Source organism: Rhipicephalus sanguineus, chromosome 3, assembly GCF_013339695.2.
Source record: "Rhipicephalus sanguineus isolate Rsan-2018 chromosome 3, BIME_Rsan_1.4, whole genome shotgun sequence".
NCBI lineage: Eukaryota > Metazoa > Arthropoda > Arachnida > Ixodida > Ixodidae > Rhipicephalus > Rhipicephalus sanguineus.
In genome coordinates, this window is record NC_051178.1 from 125,052,746 (window position 1) to 125,076,910 (window position 24,165).

General features: G+C 46.8%; 3 protein-coding genes across 4 annotated transcripts in view; 1 reads left to right on the top strand and 2 right to left on the bottom strand.

Annotated features, from left to right (window-relative positions):
* LOC119387083 (WAS/WASL-interacting protein family member 1) overlaps positions 1-24,165 on the top strand; it is a 259,526-nt gene that overhangs the window by 137,360 nt on the left and 98,001 nt on the right. The gene's annotated exons all lie outside the window — the stretch shown is intronic.
* Positions 1-24,165, bottom strand: part of LOC119387093 (ATP synthase subunit b, mitochondrial) — a 234,185-nt gene that overhangs the window by 96,121 nt on the left and 113,899 nt on the right. The window lies entirely within an intron of this gene.
* LOC119387088 (synaptic vesicle membrane protein VAT-1 homolog) lies at positions 2,067-23,960 on the bottom strand. The gene is made up of 7 exons (XM_037654396.2): positions 23,530-23,960; positions 11,344-11,638; positions 7,948-8,158; positions 6,746-6,916; positions 4,010-4,099; positions 2,856-3,100; positions 2,067-2,344 (listed from the first exon to the last, which is right to left on the bottom strand). Exons 2-7 carry the CDS (start codon positions 11,608-11,610, stop codon positions 2,261-2,263), a joined length of 1,068 nt encoding a protein of 355 aa, XP_037510324.1. The 5' UTR covers positions 11,611-11,638; positions 23,530-23,960; the 3' UTR covers positions 2,067-2,260.

The following is a 24,165-nucleotide window of genomic DNA, read 5'->3' on the forward strand; positions in this document are numbered from 1 at the left end:
AAAAATTGCCTGCTAGGTTATTGCAACAAGTTCAGGATAGCCCGTGCTCTTTATCAACTCGTATAACTTTTCCAATCACTTACTTAACCACAGCGTGTGCATGAGCACATGCCCACATATTTATTTGTATAGAATGCAGATAAGAAGAATGGCTTATGTAAAGCTTGACTGTATATCCTTGAACACGTTACTTGGACAAGTTCAGGATAGCTCGTGCTCTTTATCAACTTGTATAGTTTTTCCAATCGTTTACTTAACCACAGCATGTGCATGAGCACATGCCCACATATCGTATTTGTATAGAATGCGGATAAGAAGAATGGCTTATGTAAAGCTTGACTGTATATCCTTGAACACGTTACTTGGACAAGAGTATACTTCCCATGCATTTAGTATGCTGTGAAGGCATACTCTTGATTTCACCGTTTAATAATATATGCTCAACACAGAAATGCTGCCATCAGACAACAGCTGAACCGGTATGAGTAAAGACTACTGCATTAAATAAAATAAGAAACCAACTTACGGCGACTACTGGGAGAAGGTTTTTTACATACGTGATCAGCGGTGTCCGTCCATATGTCCGCAGCATTCTATTTTCAGCTTTTCTTTTGAGCCTTTCTGGCGTACACTTCTTTACGTTTGTTTTAAATTTGCCTGGTTGATCGAAATTCTTACTATTCACAAAATCTTACTACAGTAATATCGTAAAAGATGTATTTCCCGCGTGACATGGTCGTCTAACAGCGAAGCTACCTTTACAGGTAACCACAGGGGTTGTGATTGCGCGTTTTCACGCAATAAAGGGGCACTCTTGAGAAAAAAGGTAAGCATCACGCTGCATGTCGACTGATCCGCATGAAAGGTTCGTAGCCACGTTTAGCATCAGTTTAGCTCCAGGCGATGTCTTTATTCCAAACCGGTCAAACTGGACATATTGCTGAGATCGGCTAACTTTGTGTTTTCTGATACAGAAATTCGAAACGCAAGTATTCCTATTTGTAATAGCCGAGATTCACTGGCATCAGCTATACGGAGCTTCTCTTATTACTATTGCATTTCATTTGAACAAAATCGAGGTGTGTATAGCTGGCGAAAAGAAAATTAAATGACTACAATACTACAAGCCAATAAAAATAATTTTTAAAAAACGCAGGCTTCATTATGCATTCACCTAAGACGGCTGGAAGGCGAAAGCCATCTTCTTTTTCTCCTCAGTCGATCTATTTAAAGCCCCTGGATATTTTTGGGAAAGTACCGTCTTTCTTTTAACCGAGCCGCCACGCCGAGCATCCTCCTCTCCCGCCTTCCACCTCCCCGCTTCACGGGCCGTCGCCCGGGAAACGCGCGCGTTATCAGCGTGACATAGCATTCTTGATAGGAGAGTGGCACGAGCCGTGTTATAGGGCCGGCGCCCGCACGGTGGCCGTTTGGGAGAGGATATAGATAAGGTTTGGACACTTGGGAGAGGAGGTTTGGACACTTGGGAGAGGATATGGAGAAGAGTGTCGCTACTTTCTATATATTAAGGGACTTTAGATCTATTGATACTGCGCCGCCACCCTCCGGAAGCTTTCTGCACCTAACGTGGTTACCACTGCCTCCGGGATCGGCGGTACCTCACCTGGTTTTGCCTTGCCTCCGTGATCGGCGGCCCACCCTTCACCAAGCTACGATGTCATGTGACGACTGATGACGTCACAAATCTTGGCGATCTGTGACGTCATGATGACGTCATTGCGTGATGGTGATCTTTTGCATCACTCGTGTGGACGCCGGTCACTTTTAGCGTTTGGTGAGGCATCTAACGCTTTCGCCTTAATAATGGTAGAACGGTATTCAAGAGGGAGTGTGTGTGTGTGTGTGTGTGTGTGTGTGTGTGTGTGTGTGTGTGTGTGTGTGTGTGTGTGTGTGTGTGTGTGTGTGTGTGTGTGTGTGTGTGTGTGTGTGTGTGTGTGTGTGTGTGAGAGGGGAGGGTGTGATAATGGCCAATACTTGCACCATTCGGCCTCGTAAACGAACCAGCCGCAGCCACTAACTCCAGAATAAAGAGCCCATGGTTGCCTATTCCCACTTTATTGCGGTATTGTACACATTGCTACAAACTTTGTAAACGGGGCCTTCTGCCACACTGCGAAAAGCCACGCTTGATAGAAATGTTCTTCATACGAGAATTACAATAGCAAAAAAAATATAATAACAACAGCATAAGTCGTCCTAATTCTTTGTTCGTCACTCTCGTATGCCCTTCTGGCAACAATCACTTCTTGTGTTCTTCGGGCGGCAAAAGTATTATTTTGCCCACATTTCTTCTTTCAATTATCTGATCCATAGCCTTGGCGACCTGTTTAAAGTAAACAAGAGGCAGCGTTTAGTTTCAAAAGCTGCGTAGAATGTTAGTAGATTCATCCTCTCAAGTAAAGTGCACTATCACAGGCATATGCTTTCCCGCATCTATTCGCCCACACTATTACGGTGTGGGCAACCAGAGTTTCACAGCAATGTCTGTGAATCAATTCAGTAATTAAGTCAGTATTTCTTCTGATTTTTGAGGACTAAGGCCTTCATATAATGCAATATAATAACTAAAGTATAAAGAAGGTCGAAAATGTCATGCCAATACAAGTTTACTCATTTAGTATGTACTCGAGATCTTTTTCGTCTGGTCATATGCATAGCATTCCACTACAGATTACACAATCGGTGCTTGAAAAGTTTGGTATGACATATACTTGCACGTAGTGCGCACGCACATACACACACATACACACACACGCGCACACACACACAAGTGCACGACAGGGCAGGACAGGGCAACAAGAGATGGGGTAAAAGAGGTGAATCAGAGTACTTGCCTCTGCGAAGGGCCACTCGGAGTCGATGTGTGGCTTGAGCTTTCCTTGTTCGTACAGCTCGGTGAGGCGCTGCATGACATCGAGCATGCGCTGGGGCTCCCTCTCGGAGACAGTGGCCAGGCTGAGGCCGCATATGGCTTGGCTGTCCTTGGACAGGTTATACACGTTCACCAGCTTGGTCTGCCACCACGTCTTGAACGTCTTCCACGGCCGAAAGTACTGGCCCCACACCATGCTGCTCACGCCTGCGAACGACACGCGCGCTATTCAGCTGAGGTCTTGTGCAGTTTGGGCGTAGCCATTTAATTGTTAAGAGCCGAACAAAACAGAATCATAGCTAGCAGTTTCAGTTGTTGCTCATTCTCTGGTGAAAATCGGGAAGGAGAGGCGATATCAAAGAGTGGTCTACATTCCAAGATGAACGAATAACGAATAATAAATTAAGCCTCATAGAGAAAGAGATGAAGGTCAGAAAATACCCCCCCCCCCCCCCACACGCACACACACGCACACAACACAAACAACCATGAACGCAGGAAAAAGAGAGAGAGCGATGCACCTCCAACAGCTTCACAAACAGCAGTGCATTATCAGATAAAATCAGTTATAAGGTTAAATCCTCCTGTATTCTGCAAGGTGATGGACCACTGCACTCACACCTTTAACTGTGTTAATTCTCTTAACTTCCCTTCCGCCGACCTAGACGGCAAAGAATACACACAAGAATAAACGCGGGCTCATATGTGTAGCCAAAGGGGGTTTGGGGTGGTTCAACCCTCTCCCCCTCCCTCGAAAAATATTTATGGCTACGTCCCTGGTACTTCTAATTATTTGATGTCCATCAGCTCTCCTTGCCAAACTCTTGTAAGTGCTGGCTAATATATAAGAATTTGTTTCACAAAATGTTCAACAGAAACAGATAGAGGAAAGGTGAAAGGCCATAAAATTGCTGATCGCCGAAAGACGTATCCGCCGAGCGATAAATTTGAAGGCGCCGATCTATCAACAAAACTTACTGCCAGGGAGTCTCGGGAACCGAACCGTACTGGCAAATAAAACAGCAGGCGCGTACGTTTACGAAGCTGTGCGCTGTCTTCCCGCTGCGGAACATGGCACTGTTACGCGTTGCCGACCAATATAAAAAGAATTCTAACCAATATGAATGGCGCGTCCCATGGGTTTGAGGAGTGCCCTCGCACGGGTAAACTCTCCGCCAGACAGGCAGTCCATTATGATGTCCAGGCCTGCAAAAAAAAAGAAGAAAAAAAAAACACTGCGCATCAATTTTCGGGAACTGAGAAGTTGAAGGCACTAAAAGAGGACGTGTATATGACTTAAAGTCAGATTGGTAAGTTTCACCCCTGTAGTACCAAAAATATCCGCCTTACCATAGGAGGAGGTTCGATAAGCCCGAGGTTAACGCGAGAACGAAGGACAGGGGTAGCGACTCGCCTGACGCACCGTCAATATTCCCGCGCTAACGTCTCTTGACGTCAAGTATCGTCGACGAGCAGGGATTACACTTAACTATATATTTACAAACAAATCTTGACCCAGCAACTTAGAAAACATCGTCTGCGGAAAAAACAGCCAGAACACGCAAAACACATTATACTTAATTATATGTTTCCAAAGCAAATCTTGACCTAGCAACTTAGAAATCATTGTCTGCAGAAAAAACTGCCGGTACACGAAAAACACATTGAAATTCGCGACGCCGCATTGACGCCGCGAAATTGGAGCGAAATTTAAGAAAGGTGAACCTAGCAGCGTCGTAATCGGCCTGCGAAATCATTACATCGGCCCCAAGTCTAGAGGCCGACCAGCACCATCGTGCCTTATCAGTAAGAAGGACCACAGCGATGCAAAAGCTTATCTTTCATATCGCTGCGAGGTGTATCGTAATTATGAGCGTTTAACACGCCCTTGTATATACGCCTCTCGAGGAGTCGAGGTGGTATTCATAATCCCACAAGTACGCCTCTCGGTACGTAAGCTTTGATCCACACAAGATGGCGGACGTAAAGGGCGGTCGCCCTTTAGAAATAAAGATCAGGACCGAGCAGCCCGAGTGCTCAGGCTTGACCTTCATGCTAGAGCGCGCACTCAAGCTCACGCTAAAGCGCCATCTAAGTTCCTCCATCTTCGCTCCCTCCATGCCACTGCTAGGCGATGCGGGAGCCTGAGCACGAGGTCGGCCATTTTGCGTAGCGAAACCTAAATGTGTGAGAAAGCCTGCTTTCAGTACAGTTCGCATAATTATGTTATAAACGAAGACGAAAAATGTTCTGCGCGTCCTATTAGAGCGAATGACTGAATACAACAACGGTTACATCGATATCAACACTTTCCTGGCCGCAGGAAAATAGGCCATTTTTGGGTACTGTAGTAAACAATTTTTCTACTGCCACACAAAGCATTTATACTATAATATATAGTATGAGTGTGCAGAGCAAAAAATGCGCTTTCTAATGATATTAAATTTAAGCAAGCATTTCTAAAGAATCTTATGAAAAAACTTTCATAGGAAAATTTTTAACAAATACGACGACACTGTAAAAATATCAATGCTGTTTTGCATCAAGTGAACACAAAAAAATTTCGAAATATACATTTTGACAAAAAATGTCATAATCCAGTATCCCTTCAAATATAAGCATTCTATCTGCAGACGTTATTTAGATACAGAAGAAAACGTTAGCCCTAGCTAGTGACAGGCCCGTAGCCAGGGGAGGGGGGAGGGGCTCGCCCCCCCCTCCCGAAATTTTTATGGTACATGGTGCTTTACCAAAAATAAATAATGAAAATAGGCGTTTTTCTCAAATAGTCAAGGCTTTCAGCAAGTGCCCCCCCCCCCCCCCCCCCGAAAAAAATTCCTGGCTACGGGCCTGCAGTGACTATCGTGCCATGGCGCAATGCAGCTACGTTATGCGGTGAAGCACACGTTCGTGCAGCATGTCTCGCAGAAAACATTCGTTTTCTGTTCTATTTTTAGCTGAAGAGTATGCATCCATGCATATTTATTAGTCGTGTTGCACATCTCGGCGAATATTTCTCAGGTAAAGGACAGCATGAAGAAATCGACGGCTCCGACGAAGCGCAACGCGGCACTACGGAGTGCAATGCCGAGGTCCACTCCGGGTCATCTTCTCACGCTCAACTCATCTCATTGAGCAACCGCTGGCAAGTGGTCACGCCCAAACGATGTTGACACCTTGCAGATAAGAAGTGTGACCTCTAGAACAGGCCGGATATGTTTAGAACGGCGCGCCGCAGCGACGACTCGGTTCGGAGATAAAAACGAAACTTACGGCGGATACCTGCTGACGTTCCGTGGCTGATTGACGTACTTTCGTTATCTGTGCTGAAGTACGATTAGTAAAAATCATCTGCCGAGTCTGCGCTGCTGCCATCATAAAAAATTCTGACTAAGGCTCGTCGGAATCTACCGAAATTTGCCGTTTCCGAGAGGCAGGTGCGCGCGATGTCGTCGTCATATTTGAAGCTACGACCGGCCGGCTCTCTCAACTGAAGTAGCACTTCAAAGCTCCCTCCGCGGCGGAAAATATAAACAAAAAAACGAAACCAGAAAAAAAAGTTCCTGTTTTACACGATCGATGACGCCAGTTGTCCGTAAGCGCCCTGAGCGCGGTAAAATTTGATGTTGAAAACCATCGATAGCGGGCTATCGATGGGTATAGGCGCGGACAGGAAAATGTTAAGCAACTATGGTGCATTTATCAGCACAGATCAAAGCTTCAGGAACACTTTCGTTTTGTACCGTTCACACAATATATATCACCCTCGAATATAACGGCCAGTTAGGGCATCGCGCAGTGCGATACGTTGCAGGCGATTTCCTTATGCATGCTGATGACACGGCTGCGTACCTCTAGGCTCCATCCTGTTCACTGCAGTGACGAAGTCCTCGACATGGTAGTCAATCGGATGGTTGACACCGTTTTGCTGCGTAAGGGAAAACTTGGACGCCGACGACGTCCCGTAGACTGTCACGTCTTCCACTGTGTGACACAGTTGGGTAGCAGCCCAGCCCACGCCACCTTATCGAGAAAGCACGCTCAATGTCAAAGGCTTATAAGTGGGAATAGTTCGACACAGCTGCGCATTCTATGATAAGTTATTTGCGTTAACGTCCCGCGGGCGCACGGGCGCACATTGCCACAATCATGGAAAAATTCTGAAGGAAGGAAGTAAGGAAGGAAGGAACAGGACAGAGAGGAGAGGCAGTGATGTTAACCAATCTAGAAAAGCCGGTATGCTACCCTACACTGGGGAAAGGAATAGGGGAGTTTGAAAGTTACTGAACAAATGAGGATCTGGATCTGAGCTATTTCGTACGGCAGCATTTTTAAGGCACGTCAAACACACACACACACACACACACACACACACACACACACACACACACACACACACACACACACACACACACACACACACACACACACACACACACACACACACACACACGCGCGCGCGCGCGCGCGCACGCACGCACGCACACGCGTGCGCATCCAGTGCATCGTTCTGTTGTTTCCAGTTTCACTTGAATTCGTAACAGTGGCTTAATTCAGCTCCAAAACGCGCGCTTAGGGTTTCTATAGTGCAATAGCGCAACAAAGAGAGACGATACAGTATCGTCTCTCTTGCCTGTGTCCCTGTGTTTGTTGCGCTATTGCACTATGAATTCGTACCAACTAAGCTCGGCTTTCCGTATTAGGGTTTCTAATTCTGAACAGTAGCGCAAAGAAGCACACGGACGGCGACAGGTCAAGACGGGACACAGCGCTTTGTCCCGTTTTGATCTGTCGCCGGTCGTGTGCTCCTTTGCGCTACTGTTCAGAATTACGCACTACCAACCAGCCCATCAGTCTGTGGTTTCTCCATGCTGAGAGACCGGCTACAGATTTGGTTACACGCCGCAATGCCGTGCAGTTACGCGTAACAGCCGTTAATTCCGGTCAGTTATTTTCTGTTCACGTTTCATTTGATGATGCATGGTACACACTGGAGGGCAACGTTTGCGTAATTCAAACCGCAATGTAATGTGTACGAATAACGGTGCTCCCACCTGCGGCCGCCTGGATGAGCACCTTGTGACCCTTGCGGAGGCCCCCGAAGTCGCAGATGGAGAGGTAGGCCGTTGCGTAGCTGATTGGGAAGGCGGCGGCCTCGCTGTAACTCATTCCGTTCGGGATGGCAAAGCAGTCCCGCTCGGGCAGTGCGGCCACGCTCGTCCACAGGCCGTAAGTGAAGCACCAGCACATCACGCGATCACCTTCCTGCGACGGTCACGCTAAACACTAAAGGCCACTACTCCTCGAAGAACACTCTTAGAAGCGCCATCAACAGGGTGTCGCAGCTTTTCGTAATGTATACAGGAACAGCACATACCCGCTTCCTGAAAGGAACGTTTCATGTGATTTGCCAGCAAGGACAAATCTATGCGAAACAGGTTGCGAGGTGAAACACAGTGACGAAAAACGGGTTCGCGAGCGGAATCGAACTAAGGCACAATACTAGAAATGCCAAGCTGTACAAGAAAGCGAGAAAAAAAAAAACCCTCATCGAGCTCATAAAAAACATTGTGCATGCCTACCGATAGCTCACGTTCGAACAATACTATCGGGACTGTTTCTGTTGTTCCGCCAATGTGCGGGAAAGAAACTTTGTGCTCGAGATAATCGTATTCGGCGGTCAAGCAGTTGCATGACAGCCCTTCTCTCTCACACTCGATCGTTCGCATTTAGCGAGAGTTCGTATTATACAATACCGAAGGAAGCCTATAGCGCCACTTCAACTGGTTAAACAGATACCTAAGCAACACACACACACACACACACACACACACACACACACACACACACACACACACACACACACACACACACACACACACACACACACACACACACACACACACACACACACACACAAACACACACACACACACACACAATGGTCACGAACATCGTATACCTTCAGCACAGCGGACATTCGAATCATCCAGCAAGCGGACGGGTAATTACATAAAAAAAAACACTGTCAAGAATGGTTGAGTGCAAAGCAGGATACTCTTAATTCTGATGCAAATATACAGCAGAAGAGTTAGTGTAGTCCTTGTAGTGCCCTGGGCCTTGCCTTTCCCGGTCTTCTCGCGTGACCACAAATGTAGCAAACATGACTACCACGTACTCAGAAGAGCTGCTATACCTAGTGTTCCAAGAAATATGTCCAAAATCCTCAAAAATCAGGAAAATGCAATATTTGCTCGCTGCCTTCACAAATGCATTTTCTGACATCATTTGGGACAGTAACGGAGTGACCTACGGAAAGTTAAATTAATCAACTTTGATAATTGAAGTTCTTCATGCGAAGAACCTATCGCAGCTTTAAGATATAGAAAGAGCGGCCTCTAGTAATTATTCTGGCGTAATGAAATTCAACCAATTTCAACGGCGAAACCGAAACCGAAGCACCGATGATCGCAACAAGCAGACGACCGGATTTACGCGACTGTTCAAGACAACGATTACAGAGGTGTAGGACGCTCACTCATTCTGTACGTCTCAGAAGAATATGGCAGTAACGCTCTTCCGATTATCGGTTTCGGTTTCGCCGCTGAATTCGGGTAAATTTCATTACATCGTAATTATTACTAAAGGGCGCTTTTTCGAAATCTCAAAGCTGCAACGGGCTTTTCGCATGAATGGCTTCAATTCTACCATTTCAATTCTCCACTAATTAAAAGCATATCCACGGGTGAATCATGAAGAGCTTGGGCGAAGCTCCTGAAGCAATCATGGTCTCGGGATCCGCTTCTCGTTGAGCCCGTTTCGCAGCGGCGTCCTTGGCGCGCACCGTCTCGGGATCCGCCTGGCTGCCGCCAAGCGAGCGCCAAGCAAGCGAGCCTCAGGGGATCGAGAGGCTGCCGCCAAGCGCGCGGCGCCAGGCGGCAGCCTCTCGAGCTCGCACCTCGGTATCCTGCCGACGAGCACGAGACGCAGCGGCCTTCCGCACCCGGCGCTCCTCGTCGTCCATGGTCCGCCAAGCAGCACGATCCGGCAAGCGCACTTCTCCACGTACGGCGACGATCAAGGAGAATGAGAGATAACGGGCGCAGCAGCCAATCTGAGTACAGCGGCACCTATAAGCCATCTAGCGTGCATTCACCCAACCGCCATATTGCACACATCTCTATGGGACAGTGCCATCTAGTATATCGTCACCCAACTGCAGTTTGCATGCATCTCTATGGGACAGCGCCATCTATTGAATGATACGGGAGACGCGACGGCGGGGGAACGCCGGACGGAGCGACGACATACCAGGTGATGCTATAAGGAGCTTCGCCCCTAAAAATTTGCAGTGGTTTAGCTCGGCTATGCCAGGATATACGTAGCGTTAGCAAAGGTTCAGCTGATTATTCTTAGCTTTCCAGATTGTCTAGGATTATTAGCATTCTTCTGTTCATTCTTCGTATGCTGAACCGCTAATTGCCAGGCAACTACTTCGGGATCCGATGAGATAAGCTTCTCGGCTCTTCTGCGCCCTTGAGCAGCATTTGCGCTCTCCTTCTCCATGGCGTTACCCACCTGCAAACGCCAGTCAGAGGCGATATCAAGCGGCTCCAGCACAGTGTCAGACGGCGACTGCACAGCGAAGGCGAATAGCTGCGCGCGCGCTGGCGCCAATAAGTCTGCCAATGCTACGACCTCACTCCTCTGGAAAGCGCAGACCGGCGGCGGCGGTGGCGGAGTCTGCGCGCACGCCGGTGCCAGTTGTCTGCCGCGGCTACGACGCCACTCCTCCCGAATGCGCAGACATGCAGCGGCGAGCCGCGAGCGGCGGTGGCGGAGAACGCGTGAGATGCCGGCTCCGGTGAGCCAGCTGTGTGACATCACTGATCCTCGCGCATGCGCAGCACGGCTCATGACGATCCACGCGAAATCGGCTCCGGCTAGGCAAGTGTAGCTAACGCTACAAAAGTTAATTAATCTAACCTTCTTAATTACTGCCCCAAATGATGTCTTTAGCCATCTTAATACGCCTGCGGCTACAGAAGAAGCAATTGTGAAGGCGTCGAACAAATATAGCTTTTCCCTGATTTTTGAGGATTTTGCACACATTTCTTGAAACACCCTGCATATACCTTGACTGTTAAACACGTGTAGATTATTTTCGTTTGCGCACATGCAAGCACATCAGTACTGATGTATTAATACAGTGCCATAAATATTCTCTATAATGTGTCAGAAACGGAAAAAAAAGAAAGAAAAAAGCTTTTCCCGCTGAAAGGTGTTTTGGTTAACTGGTCTTGACAAGCAGTGGACAACCGGCCTTGAGGCCGGTTTTCGAGCAGAGATATCCACTAGTTTTGTTCCTTTCTCACTTGCTCCATTTCAAGCACGGGCGTACGCGTGTACACTGGGAGGTTGCCGCATCAAGAACACCAATTGACGCATACCTTGAAGCGCGTGACGGCGCTGCCGACTCGGATAACGTCACCGGCGGCCTCCATGCCCATGACGAATGGCGGCCGCTTGTGTCCATGCACGTACAGCCCCAGTCGCACGTAGTTGTCGGCGAAGTTGGCACCGCATGCCCGCACGCGCACCAGCACCTCGTCGTCGAGCAAGGAGTACGTGGCGTCCGCAGCCTCGCGCACCGCCAGCTTGTCGTAGCCACCGAAGCCGGTGAGCACGATCTCGGTGCGCATGCTCGGCTCGCCCATGCCCACTCGCTGCTCCTAAAAGCTCGCGCTGCGAAAAGCACGTCATCATGCTAAGTGTTGGTGGTACACGGATCCCAGTAAAAAAGGAAAAGGTCAATGGGTCCAATTGAAAAAAATATCAGTTTGCACCAACTGGAATTTCACCACCAGTTGGAACATTCCACTTACATCCGACTGGTAAACCAGTTCACATCTAATCGGTGGACCATTTGGTACGCCATGTTAGTGACATGCACTGCCATGTTAGTATACATAACAACTAGAATATTAATCGGAAGGCCAGTGTTTCAAATAAAGGGCCTAATTCAATTGGGAAGTACTGTCCCGGTTGGAATGTGCTCATCCAATTCAACCAACAAGCATTCGAACTGGGAGGTCAGTTGGAATGCACTGTTCCAATGTTTTCCAATTTTAATGTATGCAATGGATTGGGCTAAGAAGCATTTCATTTCCAAATGGAACTGTGAGGTCCAACTGGTCTTTCCTATCGAAGTGCAACATTCCAGTTGGTTTCCAATTCACTCCATTTGGGTCCGATTGCCAGCAAGTGGTATGACCAGTTGGACCCACTCACTTTTTTTTTTTTACTGGGATCACAGCCTCGCCCTAACAGCGCTAGCGGTAAAGGGAATAAGTAATGAGAAAGTATTTATTGACTTCCATGACTAAGATGATACGCCGGCGACATACGGTAGCTCACCGTTGAAGGGATCGGGCCACTTGCCGCCGTCTCGCGCAGGTATCTCTGAATTCGCTTTTTTTTATGCGCGAATCAGCGTCATGCACTAACTTTACTAATTTTACGCTATTAAATTTGAGGGAACGTATCGCACAGGGACAGGACAGAAGAAGGGACGTTCAGTAGCGTTGACCAACGACCACATTCTTGACATTCCAAGCGCCATAGGCGTACTTACCGGATAGCGAGGAGCAAAAGGGCCTGCCAGCCGCGTAGCCATGTAAGGTGGTATGGGGGGTTTGAACCTCCCTCCCGGAATTTTCGCATTTTGTATGTGCATATACACGCACACACACAAACGCACGCGTGGATGGAAAAATGAAAACGAAGCGGTGGCGTGCTGCTCCCACAACGGCCTGCCTTTGGTCACCGGCTTTCCGGGGTAATTGGTGGGAAGTAAACGGTTCTTGGAATGCTGCCATTATGGTAAAAAAAAATGCTTGGCATAGCCCTGCACATTGAACAGTGACTGGATAGGCCCACTGAGTAAAGGTGTGGGACAGAGTAAGCGGGGACGACCCCCCCCCCCCCCCTCCTTCTTTGTACGCCTACGGGTGCACGTACTCGCTTGTACAACTTCGCTGTCATCTTAATTGCGTATCGATTAACACTCGTCAAGTATAGAAGTGAACAAGCTCGACACAGTCTTTACAGTTGACTTCGCTTGGAGAGAGCGAGAGAGACAACAGTTATTGCAGAAAGGCTTGTGAGTGAAGGTGGGAGGGTCCAATGAGAAAAAGACTATTCTCTTCAACGTTCAGAGGTTGTCTTGAAAATTCGTATTCTAGCAGATTCCGAAGATTATGCTACAGTCGCACAACCTGTACAGTTCTGTGGCACAAAGAAAGCATATCCTTTAAATTCCTGAAGAACGCATATTGGTGAGCCCTATGATTTTGGATTCTGCCGATAAAAACTTAATAAAAGAAAAACTACGCGGTTTTTGCGCTCTGCTGATCGAAACTTCCTGCAAGTTGATAACGGAAGAACTGACCAAGAGCTCAACATTTTACACAGTGCTTTTCTCCAATTTCCACGCCGCATTTCTTGAAATTGGCGCCCGCATACAGATAAGTGAATGCTTCTTTATGGATCGGCTTCCAGTTCCCCAGTCAAGATAATGTGCTCAGAATGAATAGTTTAGCTGCTATAGCGTTGAATTGGCTAACGTGGGCGCGTGCACTATGCTTTTTTGTGCAAGTATGAAGGCTTCTTCAAAGCGGATGTGGCAAAATCGCGCAATCCGACACAGAACGTTTCCGACATTACCATATTCAGCCAAATTTCGCAAGTCCTGGTCGGTTACGACCGAAGAAAAGATATCAGCTCCACCCAAGCTCCACCCAAGCATCGCGCCCCGCCACGGTGGTCTAGTGGTTATGGCGCTCGACTGCTGACCCGAGGGTCGCGGGATCGAATCCCGGCCGCGGCGGCTGCATTTTCGATGGAGGCGAAAATGTTTGAGGCCCGTGTACTTAGATTTAGGTGCACGTAAAAGAACCCCAGGTGGTCGAAATTTCCGGAGCCCTCCACTACGGCGTCTCTCATAATCATATCTTAGTTTTGGAACGTTAAACCCCAGCTATTATTATTATCCACCCAATCATCGCTGTCCCTCCCATAGAGAATTTACATAAATGCTCCAATCTCAAAGGAAAGTTTATCAAACCAATACATGCGTGTGTATGAACGCAAGGGGCGCTCATACACTAACTACTAATAAATTGCGTTAGTATAACTTGTACGAACGCTAGACGCACTCTTACGCAGACTGCACTAATACATTCCACGCTACCAAGCAACCACAGAACAAGAAGCATGTTAACAGGAGCATCATACCTCTCAAGCCGGTCGACAAGTGGGGAGGTGGGTAACCTATTTCTATTTTCCTACGCGGAATGGTCCTGCCTGTCCTTATCGCACCCAGTTGTGTCTACGAAAAACACCGATAACACAGAGAGGAGGGTAACTTGCTTCTGTCTCTATACGCGGAGTGCCCTCAGTACACGCTCTTATTTTTGCTAACACCACCTCCGAAGCGTTTTGGTTAGTTCACTTTATCATACAGACACACTCTTGTTTTGCTGGTTTTAGGTCGAAAAGTTGGACGTCCTGGTAAATTTCATCAGAGAACCTGATGTCGTTGCTCAGCTAAACCTAATATTTTACGTAGCAACGACGAACCTTTAACTCTGAATATGCGTAGTATTTACATTAGTCGAGATAAAGTACCTACGGTTCTAGCGGCAACCCGCTAGCACGACTGTCTCGCACAGGCCAAGGGCAGGCGAGCAGCTGTTAGGGCGTAGCATAGATTTTTTTTTTTATGTTGTAACCGATGGAATCTCGTTGATGCGTTTTTCACGGGAACCGGAAAATGAGACGTATTATGCAAAAATATTAGTAACCAAAGAGGTTAAAAGTAGGAGGAAAATACGCATACTCCGTCAGCAACTCACTTTTGTTGAGCAAAATTGAAGTAGCTGGTTTACTTGCGCTGCACCAGATTATGTGTAGGTGTTCTGTGGCGGCACTTTCTTCTTTTAATCATTGGACGCAGCGGCCGCGCCTGCTAGCGATCTCTTCGCCGCAAAACCGACGCTGCTTGCGGCCTCAGCGGCTCTACGACGTGCAGATCGCGGCTTGTTGGAACGCGGTTTGAGCTAGTATACTGGCTAATAAGCGCAAGATTTCTAGATATATCGGTCAAGAGCCACTTTCGCGGTCGCATTATCCAATTTCGGGTAAAAATGTGATCGTATTAACTCTTTCGCGACCGAAAGAAGGGAAGAAAAACGTGCCAGAATTACCTAAAAATATTCGCTCAATTTGTAGAGCTTTCTTTTTTTTTTTCGGAATAAAACGGTACCAATATTTCAATTCAGTGGGGTTCCCTTATTTCACTAATTGCGTAGAAAAAGATAACTCGAAGGTGACTTCACTGCATGGCAATAAAATGAAAAATGACATTAAAATGAAAGCCGAGACACAAATGTCCCAACATGGGCAATTGTGGCCATATAGCGTCCGTGTGCGACCAATTTTTGTCGTTGACATCGGTCATTTTGTTAGAAAACCTCCTGACAACTATACTCGTCAACGGTCGTGAAAGGGTTAAACGCATGAAAATGAGTGATTTCCAAAGGACGTTGGCCCGGAATAAAAATAAAAACGCATTAGGCCGAAAAACGTATTAGGCAGTATCGTATCAACGAGGTTCCACTGTAGAGGCGACCCCAACATGCACTCGGTGCACGTAAGGGCTCGTATCGTAACTGCTCTCAGCAACTGATTTGCTCGAACTGTCGGCGACAAAACGCGAGCACATCACGCACATCTAGGACTAAGCCTCTTACCTCTTCAATGGGAGACCGGCAATGACGAGGGGCTGGCATTTCTCCGGCGACACCAGTGCCTTGTTTATGGCGTACTATAGATGTGACCAGCAGGCAGCTGAACGCTCCCTCGCCATAGCACTTAGGCGAGCAGAAACAATCGGTCGTTACGAGTACGCCTTAAAGATTCCCTCACAAAGGGCAGCTGTGCTCGTAATGAAGGCAATAGGAATTAAAGGTATGCGCGCGCGTCTAATGCGAGAATGGGTACGCGTAATTCTTATAATTAAAAGAAAGCATCGATGAGAGAAAGAGATCTTTTATTGAAGTGGATCTCACACGCGTTTATTAATGGTTAATAGTAGAGCACTGCACGGGCTCGGGCCTACCCGAAAACCCGGGCCCGGCCTAGCGCGTGGGCCGGGCCGGGTAATTTTTTCACGGAGGGTCGGGGCCGGGCTCGGGTCTGAAGCTCTGGGCTTCGGGTCGGGCCCGGGTTTGAGGTGGTGGGCTCGGGTCGGGCCAGGCTTGGACTTTGCTCAGTTCTTAAATGGGCATTCAAGTGAAACAATGAATCGATCGGTTTAGACCGATAAGAAGTACTCTGAGAACTCGAATGTCATTAATTGCACAATCATACGTTTATTAATGAGGAGGAAATGAAGGTCAATATTCCATTTTTAAATTTCGCGCCAAAATCTCCGCTCGTGACGTCACGGATTCCAAAACTCTACTTCTCGTATTTTGTGGACGTTGGCTCAATGAAATTTTCTGAAACTTTGCATGTTAAGTCTAAGACCCTCTCAGAGGTCAATATACTTTCTTTTTACCGATTGGGAACTACGTCGGCCCCAGTAGACGCCGTCAGAGTCTATGACGTCACGGCGTTTGTTGCACGAATGTCAAGGTGACGTCGCCACCAGCATTTTCTTTTTGCGCGTTTTCTCGCTTACCAAGGGTCTTGTCGCAGCGAGCGTGGTGATTGTGGAATTGTAAAAGAGTAATTTACTTATTATAGAAAAGTCGTTTTTCTGTTTAGTGTGCCTTTCAGTTTATTCCACATAGGTCGTGGATACATATACAGGGTGTTTCAAGAAATGTGTCCAACCTTCTCAAAAAATCAGGAAAATGCAATATTTGATTGCTGCCTTCAGAATTGGTTTTTCTGTAGTGGCCGGGATTTTAAGATGGTTAAATAAATTAGTTGGGACTGTAATTAAAAAAGTTAATATAATTAACTTCTTAATTAGTGGAGTTAGGTGGTTGTGTCAAATGGTAGAATTGAAGTTCTTCATGCCAGAAACCCATCCAAACATTGAGATTTCGAAAAAGCGGCCTCTAGTAATAATTACGAAGTAATGAAATTCAACCGAATTCGATGGCTTTCGCTGTTGAAGGCCATTGCATTTCGTTGAATTTCATTACGCCACAACAATTACTAGAGGACGCTTTTTCGAAATCTCAAAGCTCGGATGGGTTCCTCGCATGAAGAACTTCAATTCTCCCATTTGACACAATCACCTAACTTCACTAATTAAAAAGTTAATTAAAGTAACTTTCTTAATTACTGTCCTAAATGATGTCATTAACTACCTTAAGATTCCGGCCGCTATAGAAAAAGCAATTCTGAAAGCCCCGAGCAAAAATCGCATTTTCTTGATTATTTGAGAAGGTTGGACACATTTCTTGAAACACCCTGTATGTTTCACATTAATGTTGTACCAAATGTCACCTCGTTGCCATTTGAAAGAAGACCTTTCCCATATCTCATATATGGGTCATTTCTGAAGGGCATTTGGCGGCAGGATTCCAACAACATATCGATACCTGTCTCCAAAACGACTAAAAACTGGACGTCGATTCTGAAATATGCGTCTTGCTTCATGGTTATGTATCGCCGCATGGTGGCCGCAGGGGGTGCCTCACGAAAAAAATGCTTTAGACTTCTCATGCCTGTGTAGCTCAAGAACGTTCCTATAAAGAAAAAAAATGGGACAAAGTCAGGTGCGGGCTGCGGGCGGCTAGTGAGAGGTCCGCGGGTAGTATTCAGACAGTCCGCGGGCCGCATGGGCCGCATGCAGCATGTTTGAGACCCTTGCACTATATAGTGCGAGAGCTACATGATACTGCCTTAACAGCGTTGGAATGTACCGGAATAACATAGGTCCTTTAAACAAGGCGTGGGGCAAAGTATATTCGCTTGACTAAATATCTGGCTTGAAATAAGACAATTACGAATTCCGTGCGGGGTGATGTCCCCTTACCTCGAACCATATGCATGCAATGAGTAAGCGTCGAGAACCTTATTCGCACCTTCATTACGAAACTGGAACGAATCCCGAAAATTGATTGAAATCGCTTCGTCCACCTCCTGGCAGTCCTGCCCGCGTGATCCTATGGCCACCTTCTACCGGTATAGCATCGTTAGGAAGGCATACACCATTACAATATGGAAAAAAATAGCGCGGTACTAATTATGCATAACATACGCTGGTGAAAACTGCAAGAAGAAGCCCTCAAAAATAGCGTTATACATGATATTGAAGAGGGGCACCACTTTCGGGAACGGGAGAAATGAAGGGATGAGCTGGACAGCTATGTTCATTCCGCAGAGGTCCACAAAGACATCCTAAATTTACTCCAGTGGTGGAAGTTAAGAACAACGACCGCCGACGCCTTCACTATTCGCAAGCCAGATGTGCGCCCTTGCGGCTAGCACAAGCAGTGCAAGAAACTTTAGCGCAGCAGGATATGTGATGCAACAGCGCATGGCGTGCTTAAAAGCCGGAATCTGTTGATAATTCGATCTTTTCACAATAACACGTGAATAAACAAACTAAAAACTATGCCACAAAAGACTTGTAGACTCTATATACCAGCAGTGGTGTGATACATGAAAAGAAGGCTAGGGCAAATAGTTTTTTTTTTTTTTCTGCCTTTCAGCTGCTTATACTTATATTTAAATGTACACGTGGAGCACGCGGCTCGTTTTCATTTTAATCTAGGTTAGTGTACTTGCAACAAAGTATTAATTTTGATTTTCTTCCCCTATTTCTCTTGCTGTGGCAAAGTGCTACTATGCTGAAGACAGGTGCTACATATCCAGAAGGGTGTACGATTGGCTTTGTCGTTAGAGCATGCTTTAAACTTCAATAGAGAGCGCAATAAAAAGAAAGTGAAGAGAACGTTCTGTTCTCGGTCTCCTCTGTTTTTATTGCGCTCCCTATCGAAACTGAACTCAGGCTACAAATCATTTTCCTTGCTACAATATCTGCTACAAAACGCGCTTGATGATCCCCATTGTATCTACAGAAAAAATAGGTGCAGTATACTACTGCTGAACAAACGTTCATCGTACCCAGCAACGTTTATAGAACTTGTTCTAGAAACGTTGGTACCCAGTATGTCCGCTCGTTTCCACCGTGAGCTCTCTTTTTAGAAGAAATTACCTTAGGTTAAAGTATAATTGTTAGCGAAGCATGCGCCATCAAAGCGTAGATATTTGCCACTTAAAACGCCTTGCTGTCGATTCCACGTTATCTGCGGTCGGGCCGGGGAGGGCCGGGTAGACGAAATATTTGCTCGGGTTCGGGCCGGACCCGGGTCTCGCTTTGAGTAACCGGGCTGAGTTCAGGTGTGTAAACTTGAACAAGTTCAGGGCCCGGGCCGAGAATCACGGCTCGTGCAGTGCTCTAGTTCACAGTCTCACGGGCACTCAATTCAATTCCATTGAGGGTGTGAGGTAGTGATGTGCTTCGTGCCTTCGTCTTTGCTGGCACGACAATGCCTGCCGTGGACGTTGGAAATTCAAGCTACAGTCGCAAGATGTTGCCGTGTTCATCACGCTCGATGTACCACGAGGTGCCCAGGTTTTCATTAACGAGGCCGTCGTTTATGTCGATGTTGGCTGTGATCACGTACGGCTTGCTGATGCTCAGGCAAATTGATGCCAGCAGACTAACCATGTCGCTTGCGTTCATAATGGCCACCCTGCAGTGGTGTAGCCAGGGGGTGGCACACCGGGCCCGTGCCCCCCCCCCCCTTTATTATTATTATTTTTTTGCCATGGCGTACAGAACCCAAGATGACAATCGACCACATCTGCCTGCCCGGTCCCCACTTCAGATCAAGGAGGTGCCCCCCCCCCCCCCTCCGAAAAAAAAATTCTGCCTACGCCCCTGCCACCTTGGTCAGGACATCCCTGTGTACCTGCTCGTTCTTATAGCGCATGCGGGATGGCATAACACGTTGTCCGCAGCGTAGAGGCAATGTGCGTTATAGCGGTCGACGTCCGCATAGTATAGCCGTATGCCGTCAAGGCACTTAGCGGCGGCTTCTTCGCGTGTCACAAAGCGGATTCTCAATCAATCTGACGTCATCCTTGGTCAGCATAGGCCATCGCCCAGCCTCATATGAAATGAAGAGAAGACTGCGTCATTCTGGCGGACCACGTGGACCAGTGGATAGCAGGCGAGGGTCTTCCGGAGGTACTCAGCTCCCTCACTTGCCTTGCGTTTCAATGTGTACGTTCGCGGTTACCGTGTTGCCACGCTAATCGCGCGCACCGAAGGACTAAAATAAAGTTGTTCATCCATCCATCCATCAGAGTGTGTATCACCTGTGGCACATACCCGCATAACATGAACCGTGGTATGCGGGCATGTGCCACGCGTGACTGAGGGAAAGGATTTCATGACGTACGCGACAGCTGTTTTGCATTATTCATGTCATGACCAGTGAATCGTGTTCGTCATACATTGATCCCCTGCTATGCCAGTTTGGTATAGTACAAGTTATGGAGGCGGCCAGGAGAGCGCCCAGACGTAGGTGGCTAGATAGATAGATACGTAGATAGAAACGGCCAAAGTGTCTGAGGTTCGATAAGAAGTGCTTCGCATTTAAAAAAAAAAAAGCGTTTTTTGGAGGCACACTATGTCTCGTGACAGCGGCCCCTTACGATTTTTGACATGCTTCACCGTATAACACTTTTGCATTGCGGCGGAGGTGACTTATGTTTCTCCCCTCTTGATGAAATGGCTGTAAAGCTTTTGTTGCAGTTTTCTATGACATATGCACGCGAGCATAATATTTCTAGGCTTGTATATTTGCAGAGCAAGGATAGCTAGATACAGGTTGAATGTGGCTGCAGACGGCACAACTTATATTGACGAATTGTTGAGATCGAATTGGTGTTGCACTTTAGTTTGACCATTCTTTTCCAGGGAGAAATAAAACGCAGTTATTTCACACTGCATGTTGTGTTTATTTATGACCCCCCCCCCTTTATTTTTTTCTTTCTCTCACTGCAAGGGTTCACTTTTCACTTCCACCGGTCGCAAGTGGTCCCCGAAACATCCGCGGCTAAAAACCACTGCGCTAGAAATTTAGGAATAAAAATAAAACATCTAATAAATAAAAATGCTAAACGAGAAAGCGGTCAGACTATCAGACGGGATTTATGCCGGAGATAATGAAGGGTTAGTGATGGAACTAATGTCTTCTCTTTCTCTCTCTTTTTTTTAGGTAAAATAAAATGCCCGCTCATTCTCTTTTTTCGTGAAAACCAGCATATGCATGCGTCACAGTTAAGTATATACGTATATAGAAAACGCAAAAACTGAAAAACGCAGAGGGGAAACGTAGTGTTCCCCCTCTGTGTCCACCACTCGCTGCCGCCCATCACAGGTAGACAGGTCACACCAACAACACTGAAAAGGCTGAAGGTACGAGATAAATAAGATCAACTTTATTACAGAGGTGCTTCCACGTTCTCGCTAGTTTCCAGTCACACACGCGCACACATCTAACAATCTAATAAAAGTTACGTCTGTTCTGCGCCAGAATCATCGCCCTGTTTCTGCCTCTCCAGAAACTGCCTTTTGAGTTCGCGCAACTTTTCGTTCTTCCGGTCGAGCTTTCGCCGCTTGTCTCGCTTGATTCGAAGCTTCTGGGCCGAGACGCTCATGTCTCCGTTGAGGTGCTCGTCCAGTTTCTCCACCAGCAACTTCCTCGCCAACTTGCGGTTCTCGTGGAGCAGGCGGCTCTCGTGGCACCGGACCACAATGCCTGTCGGAACAAGACAACGTTTATATAGCGGCTTAATTATTTAACAGTGAGTATGCTAGGCAAGAAACGCGCGACTCTGATCGCTTATAGTTCGACATGGTACATAGGCCACAGGTATTTTTGACTTCCCTTTCCCGTCCAAGAGGACTATGCATTGATGTGCCTCTTTAAGGAAATAGAAGAAAAGGCTTTGCTTAACTACAAACAAGACAAAAATTGAGGCTTGAAGTGATGAGACATCCGGACCCACCTCCATTTTATTTCTGTATCCGCCCGTGCGTGCCAAGTTCGCAACAAGGCACGCAACTGCGCGCATATGAAAGGAGGCTCAATCCCGCGGCCTCGTGCTCATCATAAGAGTTTTATAGACTTATAGTTCATCACGGCACATTTCAAGCGGAGCAGCACGGAATGAAATAGGTGCTATAGGTAACCTTTCGGGTCAATCAGCAAAGCTGTAAAATTTAGTCGCGTTGGCAGGAGAGAAAGAGAGAAATGAATAGTTATTTGGTTCAATATACTGGTCATTGCATGATTGTGTAAAGAACCATTCATAGTAAGGTGCTGAAACTTTGCTTTTCAACAATGTTTTCTGTTTTCTTGCTTCCCAGCATTTTTGTGCATTTTAGGACGCACAGACGGAGGCATGGCACCATCCATATACTTCGAAAACAACCATTTACACGTCAGCTTCTGTTAATCCCGCCAACTCCATTATGGTCATTAAGCTCGATCATAACAGGTACATGCTGCTCGTTCTATGCAAATTTCAACAATTAAGTAGAAACAAATCAAATGAGTACTAACGTTAAAGACACGAAACGCTTTGTCGCTACTCTTTACATAAAGAACAAGTAACAAAATACTGTTGAGCGGTATCACTGCATTTAGAAAGCCGCACAGCTGCGAGATAGAAGTCAGTCACATGAGACTGCAGGAGGGATCAAAGGAGCGAGTCGTACCTGTAGGAGTGTGGCAGAGCATCACGCAGTTGGACAATTTGTTGACTGCCTGTCCCCCTGGTCCGCTGCCGTGGATGAACTGCTCGACAACATCCTCTTCCTTCAAGACCGGAACTTTGGAGCGGTCAATTCTGTGGGCACACCTCGTGCACTCGACCGTGGCTGCTGCAACGGTGCGCGGGCAGAGTGCGCGTAGACTGCTAGCCAGTGTCCAGCCTGCCTGCTGTCCCCACAAGTCCGGCTAACATCTTTTCATATCAGCCGCTTCCTTTCGAGGAATGCCTTTCCTTTCTACAAAGAGGACGACTACATCACTAAACACTGCTGAATCGTGGAAACAGATCGCTAGTCCATAGCATTCATCCAGCAGCAGGTTCGGACAACTTTCGCACAACTATCGCCAGGTACGCAAAGTCTTTTGCGTCTTAAGCAAACACGTCCGCTGCAAAGTTCAAAGCCCTATTATTATTATTTTTTTTTTTCGGAATTGGAATTCGACAGTAACATCCGTAGCAAGACGCTCAGCGTCAACACGCAAGCGTCAATTAACACATAACAAAAGTAGCGACACTTTCGCGTACGCATAGGATTCCTATGTACTCCGTTACAACATGGCAAACGTCGTAATACAGAAATATTTATGGCATTTGTAAAGTGTACAGCACAGTGACCGGCAAACCGCTTGCTCTAAGACATAAAAAAGAAATGAAAAAAAGAAAAAGACCAGAGTGAAAGGCTAGCATTTATACGTGTCCAGAGGACACGTATAGTCAACACTGCCCGGAGAAAAAAAAAAAAAAAGATACTTTTTACTTACGTTGAAGTAAAATTCAAGTTCCTTTGGTTCCGTGAGTGTCTTTCGCGCTTCGAACTCCTCTCTGAGCCTCTTGAAGTAATAATTCTTATCAGACAACTCTAAACGGTGTCCGTAACGTACCAAGCTTCGGTACAAGCTAAGGACTGCTTGCTTGCTGGGTGGTTTCGACATCACCTAGAAATGCAATATTTGGCTAGAACCCCACACAAGCGAACTCCGCCCGGTTGCGATAATCTTGTCCTTAATTAAGCGCTGAGGCAAGCGAAACGCTTCTTCATCATATCTAAAGGTCGCCAACCTAGGCTGCATTGATCAAAGAAGAGACAGTGAAATGTCACCTTGAAAGATAAGATGAAAGTGCTAAACATAAACAGATCATTCGCACAGCCAACCCACAGCCTGCGATTTCACGATTTCACCAACGCACATGTTCGCATAGTTCGCATGCTTACTTGACTCGGTGCTTGACTTGGCTTAGAAACGTAAAAGTAGCTCCTTGTGAGCCACTCTAAGAACACAATCCTGCACGTCTGAACAAAAACTGTTAATCACTGTCATTTTATAATTCTAAATTTATGTTGTCATTTGCTTCTATTTGAATATGTAGTTTATATTTCTCACGGTACTGGTCACTCT